Source organism: Neofelis nebulosa, chromosome X (genome assembly GCF_028018385.1).
Source record: "Neofelis nebulosa isolate mNeoNeb1 chromosome X, mNeoNeb1.pri, whole genome shotgun sequence".
Lineage (NCBI taxonomy): Eukaryota > Metazoa > Chordata > Mammalia > Carnivora > Felidae > Neofelis > Neofelis nebulosa.
In genome coordinates, this window is record NC_080800.1 from 64,370,493 (window position 1) to 64,384,444 (window position 13,952).

Consider the following 13,952-nt stretch of genomic DNA (forward strand, 5'->3'; position numbering starts at 1 on the left):
GAGAACAAACTGGTGGTTACTAGAGAAGGGAAGTAAGGGGTGGGAGAAATGGGTGAACTTTTTTAGTTTAAATAAATTGAATAAAAAATATTAAAAGAATAAAAAAATAAATTGAATAAAAAATAAATTTTAGGATTTGAAAGAAACATGGTTTGGATCATATTTTTCTTGTGATCTTCTTTCTTATCATAAGGAATAGGTGTTTATTATTAATTTTTTTAGCTCACCATTCCATGGTTGAACAGATGAACTTTCCTGGCTCTGAACTGGATTTTAAGCATATTTGTTTTCCATATTATACATGAACACTGTTTTGAGAAAATATCATTTTCCCAAATGTCCTTCAATTAAAACCAAAAGCTTAAATTTTTTCCAGAATGTTTCCCTTCAAGTATCTCTATTAAATAAATCACTGATATAGTAAAATAAAATGGGGAACGATTTACAAAGATTGACTAAAGGGGGTATTTCCAAGGGTTTTGATTTTTTCTTTACACTTCTTTTTATTTTCTAAATTTCCTTTAATTAACTTGTATTGCTTTTATAATCAGAAAAAAATTTTTAAGGGATTAAATTACTCATATTGATTGTAATCACCTTCAAATTTCTTAGCCAGTTCTTAGTATAATCCATTGTCAACAGAGTAAGTGTTGAACTAGATGACCTCTAAGTTCTTTAGATTATGAGATGAGACCTTACCATCAAGCCACTGGGCAGTTTTCTCTAACAGCCTGGGCTACAACTGACTCTAATGTCAATGTCAGGACCCCTTGGCCAAGAAGCACAACTCTAGGAACATTACATTTGTTTACCTTGTTGATTTGTTCTGCAGAGTCACTGCTTGTATATTCGTAGAGTGGCGGTAAACTGTGTTCAGTAATACTATGAAATTTAGACACTGACCTGTCTGTTACTGTTGAGACTGAAATTTTCAGATGTGAGAAAGTAAAAATCTGCCCTGCCATTCAAAAGAATGGGACAACATACAAAAAGCAGCTACAAAGTTCACAGGAAATAATATTTCTACCTAGGACATGCTGCAGCTATAAAATGTCAAAATAACCTCTGTCTTTGAGTAACTACTGTTTTTTACTAAATGATGAACACTGTTCTCTAAAATCATATACTGATTCAAATTATATCACTAAGGTAACAATCCATTCTTGCCTGGAGGATCTAAGTTACTAAATGTACAATTTCTTCTTTTATTTCAGAGAGAGAGAACACACGCCAAGTAGGAGATGAGGGGCAGAGAGAGAGAGAGTCTTAAGCAGGCTCCATGTCAGCATGGAGCCAGACATGGGGCTTAATCCCATGACCCTGGGATCATGACCTGAGCTGAATTCAAGAATCAGATGCTTAACCAACTGAGCCACCCAGGTGCCCTAATGTACAATTTCTAAGTAGCCTCAATTTACAACTAAATAAAGCTTCAAATAAAGAGTTTGTGAAGACAAACTCCCACATTTATCTGAACTCTGTATAGTTTCTAGGAAACAGAATCCTGTGTCCACTTCACAGTCCAAACTTGATACTGATCCCTTTACATTTAGCCTGGCTTTCCTTTAAGTTTATCAAAAACACTGCTTCCTTTACATTTCACCTAAGCTTCACCCTTCCTTCAAATTTTATAATAACTCTATCTTTCCTTAGGTAAGATGTCGCATGATTCTTCTGATGTGCAGTCTCCCTTGAATCAGTGATCAATAAACCTGGTTCTATCAGACTGCAGGTTTGTCTCTGCGCTAAGATAGATGACACAGAAATATGATTCCAAAGATATTAAAACTTGCATTAATAAGAGAGCAGCCTCAGGGTGCCTGGGTGGCTCAGTCATTTAAGCATTTGGCTCTTGATGTAGGCTCGGGTCATGGTCTCACGGTTCCTTAGTTCGAGCCCCACGACAGGCTCTTCACCAACAGTGCAGAGCCTGCTTGGGATTCTTCCTCTCTCCCTCCCTCTCTGTTCCTCTCCCAATTGTGCTGTTTCTCTCTCAAAATAAATAAATAAACAAAAAAATAAGAGAGCAGCCTCAACCAAACACTGTAGACAAAATACTAGAATGTGAGCAAACAGACAAATTAAAATGTAGCACCAAAGACTTATTATAAAGAGGATACTAAACAGAAGAACAATATGTGTTTCAGCTACAAACTGGGCTTGGCTGCTTCCATGGATATAATTCTGGGGGGAAAAAAGACAAAATTAAATCTTTAAACATACATTAACTTTTGGTATTCTAATCCTAAAATGGGCTATTTTCAATTCCTATGAAATTGTTAATTTACCTGATGTATACCAGCATTGGATCTGTGGTATTCATCAATAAGTAATTTGGACAAAATAAACATTATTTCTGTGTTTTTATTCATTTGCCTTTTCATTGTACTTATACTGTGTTTTCAACAACAGAACATATGAGAAAACTAGTATTTCAGTGTACAAGACCATGAGGTACAATAATGTAAACTTCATGAAGACAAAGATTGTTTTTCTTCTTTATCACTATAATACTTAGCACAGTGCCTAGAAACGGTACATGCTCAAGTACTTGATCAATTATTCTATTTAGTTCAAGTCTGACTTTCATAGCCTAGTCAAAAGGACTCACCAAATGGGATAAGGAACTTTCCACTTTTTTTTGTTTTTTAGGAACTTTCTACTTTTAAGAGAACTTTTCAGTAATTTAAGCTCAGTATCAGAGAACTTAAAAGGTAAAAACTAAACCTAGGTCCTTCACATCCTGGCAATGATGTCACAAAAAAATTACTAAGGTTAACTTCGGTATACAATGGAAAGAAATTCCAGACTTCCCTTACCACATGTCCTGTGTGGGGATTCTTATGAGCATACGGTGGTCCTCTTATATGGTTCCACATTTGACCTGATGTCATAGCAAGCACAAAACACTAAAAAACAAAAAATAATGAACTACTTATACAACATGGTGCAGCTGCTCCCACACTGATTAACAGGTTTATGAAAAGTGTGTCTGCTTAAGTAATATGTGAACAAAATTTTTTCAGATAAATGATTTTTGATTAAGTCTTGTATTTCACAAGAACCAATAATAGTTATTCTGAAAAGAAAACCCTATTTTAAAATTATAAATAAGCTGACACAAGTTTCACAATTGAAAACTGAAAAGTCTTTTAGAATATTTTCAAAGGGGGGCACCTGGGTGGCTCAGTCTGGTTGAGTGTCTGGCTCTTTGTTTCCGTTCAGGTCATGATCTCATGGTTCAGTTTGGGAGTTCAAGCCCCGTGTCAGGCTCTGTGCTGGCAACCCAGAGCCTGCTTGGGATTCTTTCTCTCTCTTCTTCTCTCTTTCTCTCCCTCTCTCTCTGACCCTCACCTGCTGGTGCTCTCTCAAATAAAAATTAAAAAATTTTTTGAGAGAGCGAGCGAGCGAGCGAGAGCGGAAGAGGGGCATATAGAGAGGGAGGCACAGAATCCAAAGCAGGCTCCAGGCTCTGTGCTAATAGCACAGAGCCCAACATGGGGCTCAAACTCACGAACCACGAGATCACGACCCGAGCTGAAGTCGGACACCTAACCGACTGAGCCACTCAGGTGCCCCAGCATTAAAAATTTTTTTAATACAAAAGAAAATTAGAAAAAAAAGAGCATTTCCAAAAGAAATGCATATTTTCATAGGGGTGAATAAAAACTGAGTATGAGTTCCTCCAAACCCTGGCCATCCTAATGAGATAATGGAGGAAAGAAACTGATTTTAAGGCATGAAATAAAAACATAAAATCTCTTCTCACAGGTAAGAAATAAACTTAATGCTACCTAACTATACTATATTGTATGCAAACAATTTTTGTTCTAAATTTACTTACCAAGGCTGCAAAAGCCCATCCAGTCTTATTGAAGAGAAATTCCATATTGCTTCTTCGAAGATATACGAGTCCACCAATAACAGCCAAAAGCAATCCCAACATAAGAGGACCAGCATAATTTGGAGGTCTAATTACTCTAATCTAATGGAAAGGAAAGAAAAATGTTTTAAAGTATGAAATTTATTTGTTAATTATATAGGTCAAACTGATTTGAAATGAAAGCAATTAAAAATTAGTGTGGTTATCGTTGTGATGAGCACTGGGTGTTGTATGGAAGTGGTGAATCATATTTCACATGTGAAACTAACATTATACTGTATGTTAACTAACTGGATGTTAAAAAATTGTTTTTTAATGTTTAATTTTTGAGAGAAAGACAAAGCACAAGCGGGTGAAGGGCAGAGAGAGAGAGAGACACACACAGAATACAAAGCAGGCTCCAGACTCTGAGCTGTCAGCACAGAGCCCGACGCAGGGCTCAAACTCACATACTGTGAGATCATGACCTAAGCTGAAGTTGGATGCTTAACCGACTGAGCCACCCAGGCGCCCCAATAAAAATTTTTGAAAAATTATTTCAAATTCTTTCAGGAAAAATTACTTTTTTTCTTTTCATCCTGATCAAAAGAGTCTATAGTATATCCTAAAATGGGATGGGATAAGTACAACATTCTGCTTACAACATAACATCTTTTAGATTAAGATGCATTTGCTAAGTTGGGGTGCCTGGGTGGCTCAGTCGGTTGAGCGTCCAACTTCGGCTCAGGTCATGATCTCACGGTTCGTGAGTTTGAGTTCCACGTTGGGCTCTCTGCTGACAGCTTGGAGCCTGGAGCCTGCTTCCAATTCTGTGTCTCCCTCTCTCTCTGCTCCTCCCCTGCTCACACGCTGTCTCTCTCTCAAAAATAAATAAAGATTAAGATGTATTTGCCAAGTATCTCTAGATAGTCCATGGACTTAATGAGGTCAAAGGAGTGGTTTCCATACTGAATTCAAGAAGGTGATAGAAGATGTTTTATAATTTCACTCTTTCATCAGGATGATTCTGTTAAATGCTACTTTTGAAGGGGCTACTGAACTATTACCACCTCAGTGATATGGGGAGGAGACCAATTAGGACCTCCCCTAAGACTTGAAGTGGATAATGGCAAAGTAACTTTCTACAAAGTAGGGAAACTTACATTGACATCAGTTCTGTCAGCAATCCACCGGGCAATCTGTTCAGCTGAAAAACCACGCACCTGCAACTCATATGTATCACCTCGTTTGGGTTTCCCTTTTGCAGGAAAGTTGATGAAAGTTGGAGCTGAATTCATGTTTAGCTGAATAAAAAGAAGTCCATGAAAATATAAGTTATCAAGAAAATAATCTTAACAGCAAATATTTTCTTGAAATTTAGGCATCTTAAGGAAAGTGGTAAGTGGTGGAGTCAGGATTCAAATCCAAGGCTGCCTGTGACCTTAATTAATTAGTACACTTTATTCACCAAATATTAATTCCTAGCTAAGTAGTCTATACTTTCTACTTTAGAATGGAAAATCTCATATATCACAAACATTTTCATCTGTTCAGAAATTATGCAAAAATAATACATTTGTTAGAACTAAAATTACCTTATGTAGCTGGACTAAGCTCCAAATAGAGTACATTCTCAATCTGGAGAAAACAAGACAGTGCTCTAAAACTGCAATGAAATACATACATACATACATACATACATACATAACACTGCAGTGAAAACCATCAAAATGGTAGTCATATGCAAAAACAGTTAATTCTAAAAGGTTCATAAATGTTTACTGATAAGCATCACATTTTTCTATTCTCTATAATGAGACGATGGTATGCTTAAAGAAGACAACATTGGAATTGCTAAGGTAGAGAAACCATGACTGACTCATCCGCATTATATCTTTCCTGATGTGATATAACTGTATTTGTGGAAAATACAAAGTCTGAGTAAGTCCAGGGAAAAGATGCTGACCAACTGATGCAAACATTCAGGTCCCTCAACAGGCAATCCAATAATGGAGACTAGCTTGTATAAGACAACTATAATTTAAAGACATCAGCCAATAAAATAATCCAACTCCCTTGCTTTGATTCTATACTCACAATAGAACCCCCTAATAGTAATTTTTTAGACTTTCCCATAAGGAAGAAAAGTATAGTGATTAGTCGATATGATTATTTGGTCTCCTTGGCAATATAATATGGCAAATTAATGAATTAATAGATTAGTACCTTATTTACCAACATCCATGTGAGTGTGCACAGTCTCCAGAACTAGGTAAATTCTGGCTACATTGTTAAAATTCAATTTCTGGGGGCACCTGGGTGGCTCAGTCGGTTAAGCGTCCAACTTCAGCTCAGGTCATGATCTCACAGTTCATGAGTTCAAGCCCCGCATCAGGCTCTGTGCTAACAGCTCAGAGTCTGGAGCCTGCTTCAGATTCTGTGTCTCTCTCTCTCTCTGCCCCTCCCATGCTCATGCACTGTCTCTCTCTGTCTCAAAAATAAACATTAAAAAAAATTAAAATTCAATTTCTGAATTTGAAAAGCTAAGAACCTTGGGGCGCCTGGGCGGCTCAGTTGGTTAAGTGTCCGACTTCAGCTCATGTCATGAACTTATAGTCGGTGAGCTTGAGCCCCACATCAGGCTCTGTGCTGACAGCTCGGAGCCTGGAGCCTGCTTCAGATTCTGTGTCTCCCTCTCTCTCTGCCCCTCCCCTACTCATGCTCTGTCTCTGTCTCTCTCAAAAATAAACAAACTTAAAGAAAATTGAAAAGCTAAGAACTAGACCCTGGACAGTTTTCACTCCATCAAACTGTTGCCCAAATTTTAGGCCAAAGTCTTTTTCTTTTTAATTTTTATGTATGTATGTATGTAATCTCTACACCCAACATAGAGCTCAAACTCATGACCCTGAGATCAAGAGTTGCATACTCTTCCAACTGAGCCAGCCAGGCACCCCTAGGCCAAAATATTCAATAGTTAACTATATCACTTTTGGATTCATAAAAAAATGTCTAAAAATACAGGTAATATATGAATCTATTTCCTTTATAAAATTAAAAAAAGTTTACAAGGTTATAAGGACCAACAATTCTAGCAGCCACTATTATTATTTCTAAACCTTCTTGAATTTATTCATATATGTGTGTGTATACCACAGAAAACAAAAATATTGCTTTGTGTCCACTTTAACACAAATGGTATCATATTACCTATAATATTCTGCAATTTGCTTTTATATGCAGCCATGTTTGAGGGATCTATCCATGATAGTACATATATATCAACCTCTTTCTTTTTTCTTTTTTTTTTTCATTCTTTTAACCAAGTTTTATTAAGCACCTATTTGTACCAGGTAACAAAATTAAGAAATGCACTTAAAATGGCAAGGGAGCAAACTTCAGCACAAGCCCGTATTTACTGGTGGATCAATGAGACCCAAACCCTTTCTGGCAAGAACCTGGCAAAAAAGCCCAGCCGTGACCTGGGCGTGGAGCCGTCGTCACCCAGTATACGCTTTGACTTGCAGGGTCCTCAAGTCAGGTGGCACGTTAAGGAGACTGAGATGCAGCTACCTCTCTTTCAGGGGCAAACAGAGAGACGCAACCTGCCTTTTGCCACGCAGCAAGCACCCAGCCACCCAGCCACCCAGCCAGCGCAAGGCTTGAACGGGGCTGGGAATTAAGTTTACAGCCATACCTACATGTGCCTCTGTCCCATGCAAACTCAAACTCTCTCCAGAACCAAGATGAGCACCTTCCAGGTAGCCCTTGTCCGGTGCCGCCCCGGGGGAGCAGTGCTGGCCTTTCTTTTTTTTTAAGTTTATTTATTTTGAGAGAGAAAAATTAAGAGCATGAGCGGAGGGGGGGCGCAGAGATAGAGGGAGAGAGAGAGAGAATCCAAGCAGGCTCTGCACTGCCAGCACGAAGTCTGATGTGGGACTTGAACTCACAAACTGTGAGACCATGACCCAAACTGAAACCAGGTGCCCCTCAACCTCACTCTTATAGATTATTAAGTAACTATGCTATTGTTAAACTTTTAGTTTTTTTTCCAATTATACATAATGTTGCAATGAATAGCCATATACTTACCTCCCTGTACACCTGTGAGAGGTTTTCTATAGAAATGGACTTGTTAGGTCACAGGGTAGAAAAGTTTTAAATTAAAATGCATAGAGTCCATTTGCTTTCCAAAGTGGCTGTACCAATTTATACTTTTACCCACCAATGTAGGAAGGTATCTATTTCTGCAAAGTCTTGTCAAAACCTCATATAATAGGTAAACATTATACATCACCATTATTGTAACTTGTATTTCCATAATTAGTAGTATAACATCTTTATGCCAAATCACCCCTTTTAAAATATCTTGTAGACCAAAGACACAATCGATAGAGTGAAAAGGCAATCTACAGAATGGGAGAAAATATCTGCAAATCATATTATCTGATAAAAGGTTAATACCTACAATATACAAAGAACTACAAATCAACAACAAAAAACCCAAACAGATTAAAAACTGGGCAGAGAAAAAAAAACTGGGCACAAGATTTGAACAGATGTTTGTCCAAAAAAGAGAAACAACTGGGCAACAAACACATGAAAAGATGCTCTATATCACTAATCATTAGGGAAATATAAATCAAAACTATAATGAAACTATACCCATTAGAATGGCTACTACCAAACCAAACCAAACCAAACCAAACAACTAGAAAATAAGTGTTGATGGGGATGTAAAGAAACTGGAACCTGTGTGTACTGTTGGTGGGAATACAAAATGGTGCAGTCACTATGGAAAACAGTATGGAGGTTCCTTAAAAACCTAAAAATAGGGGCGCCTGGGTGGCTCAGTCGGTTAAGCGTCCGACTTCAGCTCAGGTCATGACCTCACAGTCTGTGAGTTCGAGCCCCACGCCGGGCTCCGCGCTGACATCTCGGAGCCTGGAGCCTGCTTCCGATTCTGTGTCTCCCTCTCTCTCTGCCCCTCCCCTGCTCACACTCTGTCTCTCTCTCTCAAAAATAAATAAACATTAAAAAACAAAAAAAACCCTAAAAATAGAACTACCATTAGAGAAATTTCAATTCTAGGTGCATATATCTAAAAGAATTGAAATCAGGGTCTCAAAGAGATGTTTGTACACTTACGTTCACAATAGCTATTCACAACAGCATTATTCACAATAGCCAAAAGATGGAAGCAACTCAAGTGTCCATCACCAGATTAATGCATAAATATGCTATATACATACAATGGAACATCAGTCAGCCTCAAAAAAGAAAAAAAATTCTGACACATGCTACAACATGTATAAACTTTGAGGACATAATGCTGAGTGAAATACAGCTTATTACAAAAAGACAAATACTGTATGATTACATTTATGTGAGGTACATAGAGAGTAGCCAAATTCGAAGCAACTGAAAATAGAAAGAATGGTAGTTGCCAGGGGCTGGGCAAGAGGGAATAGGGAATTATTTAATATGTAAAGAATTTCAGTTTTACAAAATGAAAAGACTTCTGGAGATCAGTTGCACAACAATGTGTTATTTAACACTATTGAACAGTACATTTAAGATTGGTAAAGATAGGGGCGCCTGGGTGGCGCAGTCGGTTAAGCGTCCGACTTCAGCCAGGTCACGATCTCGCGGTCCGTGAGTTCGAGCCCCGCGTCAGGCTCTGGGCTGATGGCTCGGAGCCTGGAGCCTGTTTCCGATTCTGTGTCTCCCTCTCTCTCTCTGCCCCTCCCCCATTCATGCTCTGTCTCTCTCTGTCCCAAAAATAAATAAAAAACGTTGAAAAAAAAAATTTAAAAAAAAAAAAAAAAAAAAGATTGGTAAAGATAGTACATTATATGTTATATATATTTTCCCACTTATAGTGGCAAGTGACACTACTATTTAGAGAAAGATTTGAATTTCTTCCACAGATGGACATATTTCTATCCTTATACCACCAACTCTAAATATAGCCCTAAAATGAGCATCGAAAAAAATAATAAAAAAATAAAATGAGCATCAAAATGAAAGCTATCTGATGTAAAAGAAAATTAGTTTTGTATTTTTACAAATCACTAACAAAAAGTCTTTGTGTATATTGTTAAAATAAATGGAATTACAATTTTTAATTTCTAAAACAATCCCAGCTTGAATAGTAGACAATTAGAAAGCAATTTCTTAAACTCTAGAAATTGTTTCCTTTGCTCTAATAAAGACTAAATGCACTAATCTTTTAGGTTATAGCATTTTATAAATGTACTAACTTTGAGTTATTGATCTGTGACTAGAATGACACATGACATACTTTAAAATGGGAACATTAAGCTATTTACTACTTACTGAACATCTATTATGTGATTAATACAATAGCTACAGGATGTTGGATCTGCTCTTAAGTAAGTAACTATATTCTAAGGGGGACTGTCAAACAACTCTAGGACTAATTCTACTATAATGTAGAATGTGGATACACGTAGAATAGAAATATAAGGAAAATAGTATGGTGACACAAGAAAAGGGGTGACTTACATTTCATCTGGAGGATTTGAAAAGGCTGCAAGGGAGTATCTGAAATGAGGCTTTAAGGGTAAATAGAATTTTAAGAGAGGAGAAAAAGGGAGCAAGGATATTTCATGTTGTAGGAAGCAAACAACGATGCTGAAACAAGACAGGGTATGACATAATATAAATATGAGAAAGGTAGTTATGTGTTTAGAGTAAAGAGGGCATGAATGGAAGACTAAGGAATTTTGGCTTTAGTCTATATGCCACTATTTCCAAAAGTATGTTCCATAGAATCTAACCAAAATCCTCCATTAAATAGTCCAATAACTTGGGAAATTCTACATATCACAGCCCACTGTTGGAATTGAAAGAGTAACATATCAGCATATTAAAGTCTATAAGAAGTCCTGTGTTGGGAGACAATTCTCATAGGTTTCTTGTGTTTCTGTACACGTTGCATGCAGAGGAACTGGCTGCCTTTGTTGTGGATGATTTGCCCAAGCATATTTGTATAGCCTTAAAAGACAGAGATAGACCCCCTCCAAAGCAAAGAGCATGCATGCTTTCTACCCTTATAGAAGATCTGGGTTTCCCAAAGCTTGGAGATATTCTCCCATAATGCAAACCACTGGCCTTCTCTGCATTGTCCCATGGGAAGTGGGGCTTGGGGAAACAGTACAAGAAAGTGCTTTGGAGATAATTTAGAGACCGTTGTTGCTGTGAATAATAAAGTCCTGGGGTGCCTGTGTGGTTCAGTTGGTTAAGCATCTGACTTCGGCTCAGGTCATGATCTCACTGCTAGTGAGTTTGAACCGCATGTCAGTGTCTGTGCTGACAGCTCAGAGCCTGGAGCCTGCTTTGAATTTTGTGTCTCCCTCTCTCCCTCAGCCCCCTCCCTCACTCATGCTCTGTCTCTCTCTCAAAAATAAATGAACATTAAAAAAATTCAAAAATAAATAAATAAAGTTCTTTAACTCTGACCCAGGAGTATCATTTCTTTTGCCAATATCTATGAAACCATGGCAGGCTAACTTATTATAGCACAATTGTAAGTAGAGTAAATCCCTCAGATCCTTCATAGTTCATGATACACTGAAGTCAAAAATAAAATTTAATTTTGTTTACCTTCAAGTTTCCCGAATATAATTTTTCCCAATGATTCTTACTAATACTCTCCTGAAAAACCTCTGGAAACTGTTATAGCAGGTAATAGGGATAGAGTACTATATGGATGGTAAGTGAACCATTTGAAAGGCTACTGTATTAGTTCAAATGAAAGAAGATGCCATTCTGCCCCCTAACAGGGGAGAAAAAAACCTGAAAAACTCTTGTGAAGTTCATAGTCCAGGGGGTATAGTCTCACTAAAAGACTGAGACCTAACCATAGGACCATAAAATGTACCCATTCCTCCTCACCACCACATTACTAAAGGCCACTTTACCACAGCTCATTTTAACCAGTACATCATGTATGGTATGAAGAAAAAATTACAAGGCATACCAAAAGTTAAAATAAAAAAAACACAATTTGAAGACACAGAGCAAGTATCATAACTAGACATGGCAAGGATGGTGGAATTATCAGACAGGGCATTTTTTAAATCTATGATTAATATGCTAATAACTCTAATGGATAAATTAGACAGCATGTAAAAACATTTGGGCAATGTAAGCAGGGAGATAGAAATCCTAAGAAAGAACCAAAAAGAATTGCTAGAGATGAAAAACACTATAACAGAAAGAAAAACGCCTTTGATGAGCTTATTAGTACACTAGACATGGCTGAGGAAAAAAATCTCTAAGCTAGAGGATATATGAACAGAATCCTTGAAAACTGAAAAGCAGAGAATAAAAACTAAAAAGAACAGAACAGAATATCCAAGGACTATAGGTCAACTACTACAAAAGATGTAACATACACACAATGGGAATACCAGAAGAAGAAAGAAAGGAACAGAAGAAATATTTAAAACAGTAATGATTGAGAATTTTCCCAAACTATGGGAATGCAAACTGGTGCAGCCACTCTGGAAGGCAGTATGGAAGTGCCTCAAAAAGTTAAAAACAGAACTACCCTACAACCCAGCAATTGGCACTACTAGGTATGTATCGGAGGGATATAGGTGTGCTGTTTCAAAGGGGCACATGCACCCCAATGTTTATAGCAGCGCTGTTGATGATAGCCAAAGTATGGAAAGAGCCCAGATGTCCATCGACAGATGAATGGATAAAGATGTGATACATATATACACAATAAAAACAGGGAGGGGGACAAAACATAAGAGACTCTTAAATACAGAAAACAAACTGAGGGTTGCTGGAGTGGCTGTGGGTGGGGGGATGAGCTAAATGGGTAAGGGGCATTAAGGCAGACATCATCAATCAACTGGATATAATTGACATCTATAGACTACTTCATCCAAAAAAGGAAAATATACATTCTTCTCAAGCTCACATGGATCACTCACCAAGACAGACCACATTCTGGGCTATAAAACACACCCTAACAAATTTAAAGAGTATAAATCATACAATGTTTGCCCTTAGACAACAATGTAATTAAACTAGAAATCGATAACAGAAAAAGAACTAGAAAATCCCCAAATATGTGAAAATTAAATGATACATTTCTAATTAACACTTGGTCAAAGAAGAAATCTCAAGAAAAATATAAAAATATTTTGAACTAGGGGTGCCTGGGCGGCTCAGTCGGTTAAGTGTCCAACTCTTGGTTTTGGCTCAGGTCATGATCTCATAGGTTGGGCTCTGCACTAGCAGCATGGAGCATGTGTGGGATTCTCTAACCTCTCTCTGTCGTTTCCCTGCTTGTGCTGTCTCTGTCTGTCTCAAATAAATAAACTTTAAAAAATATTTTAAACTAAATGAAAATGGAAACACAACTTACCAAAATCTGTGGGATAGAGCAAAAACAATGGTTAGAGGAAAATTTATAACATTGAATGTATAATGAGAAAAAATATCTAAAACCAACAATCTAAGTTTCCCCTTTACAAAACCAAAAAAAGAAGAGCAAATTAAATCCAAATTTAGTAGAAGAAAATAGATTAAAAGAATTAGAGCAGAAACCAATGAAATTCAAACTGGTCAATAGAGAAAAATCAATGAAACCAAAAGCTTGTTCTTTGAAGAGATTAAAGAAATAGATAAGTGTCTGGCCAAATTAAGAAAAAACGAGTGGGTGCCTGGGTGGCTCAGTCAGTTAAACATCTGACTTCGGCTCAGGTCATGATCTCACAGTTCGTAAGTTTGAGTCCTGCATCCAGTAAGCTTGTGCCCCACTCTGGGTAAAAAAAAAAAAAATTATGAGCCCCACTTCAGGTGAGCCCTGCTTATCTCTCTCTCTCTCCCTCTCTCTGTACTTCGCTCACTGTGCCCTCTCTCTCTCTCAAAAAAAAAAAAGAGAGAGAAGACACATAATACTAATATCAGATATGAAAGAGAGATTATCACTACAGATCCTATGGACATTAAAAGGATAGTAAAAAAAAAAAACTATCAACAAATTAGATAACCTATATGCAATGGACCAGTTCTTTGAAAGACCTAATTTGCCAAAACTCACACA

The 13,952-nt window shown here is 37.3% G+C and overlaps 1 protein-coding gene across 1 annotated transcript in view; it reads right to left on the minus strand.

Moving 5' to 3' along the window:
- MAGT1 (magnesium transporter 1) overlaps positions 1–13,952 on the minus strand; it is a 58,873-nt gene that overhangs the window by 15,792 nt on the left and 29,129 nt on the right. Inside the window, exons 4-7 of the mRNA XM_058714858.1 lie at positions 5,026–5,166; positions 3,845–3,985; positions 2,820–2,909; positions 2,121–2,184 (exon numbers count right to left, since the gene is read on the minus strand). Coding sequence (XP_058570841.1) covers positions 2,121–2,184; positions 2,820–2,909; positions 3,845–3,985; positions 5,026–5,166 — 436 coding nt within the window. The remainder of the gene's footprint in view (positions 1–2,120; positions 2,185–2,819; positions 2,910–3,844; positions 3,986–5,025; positions 5,167–13,952) is intronic.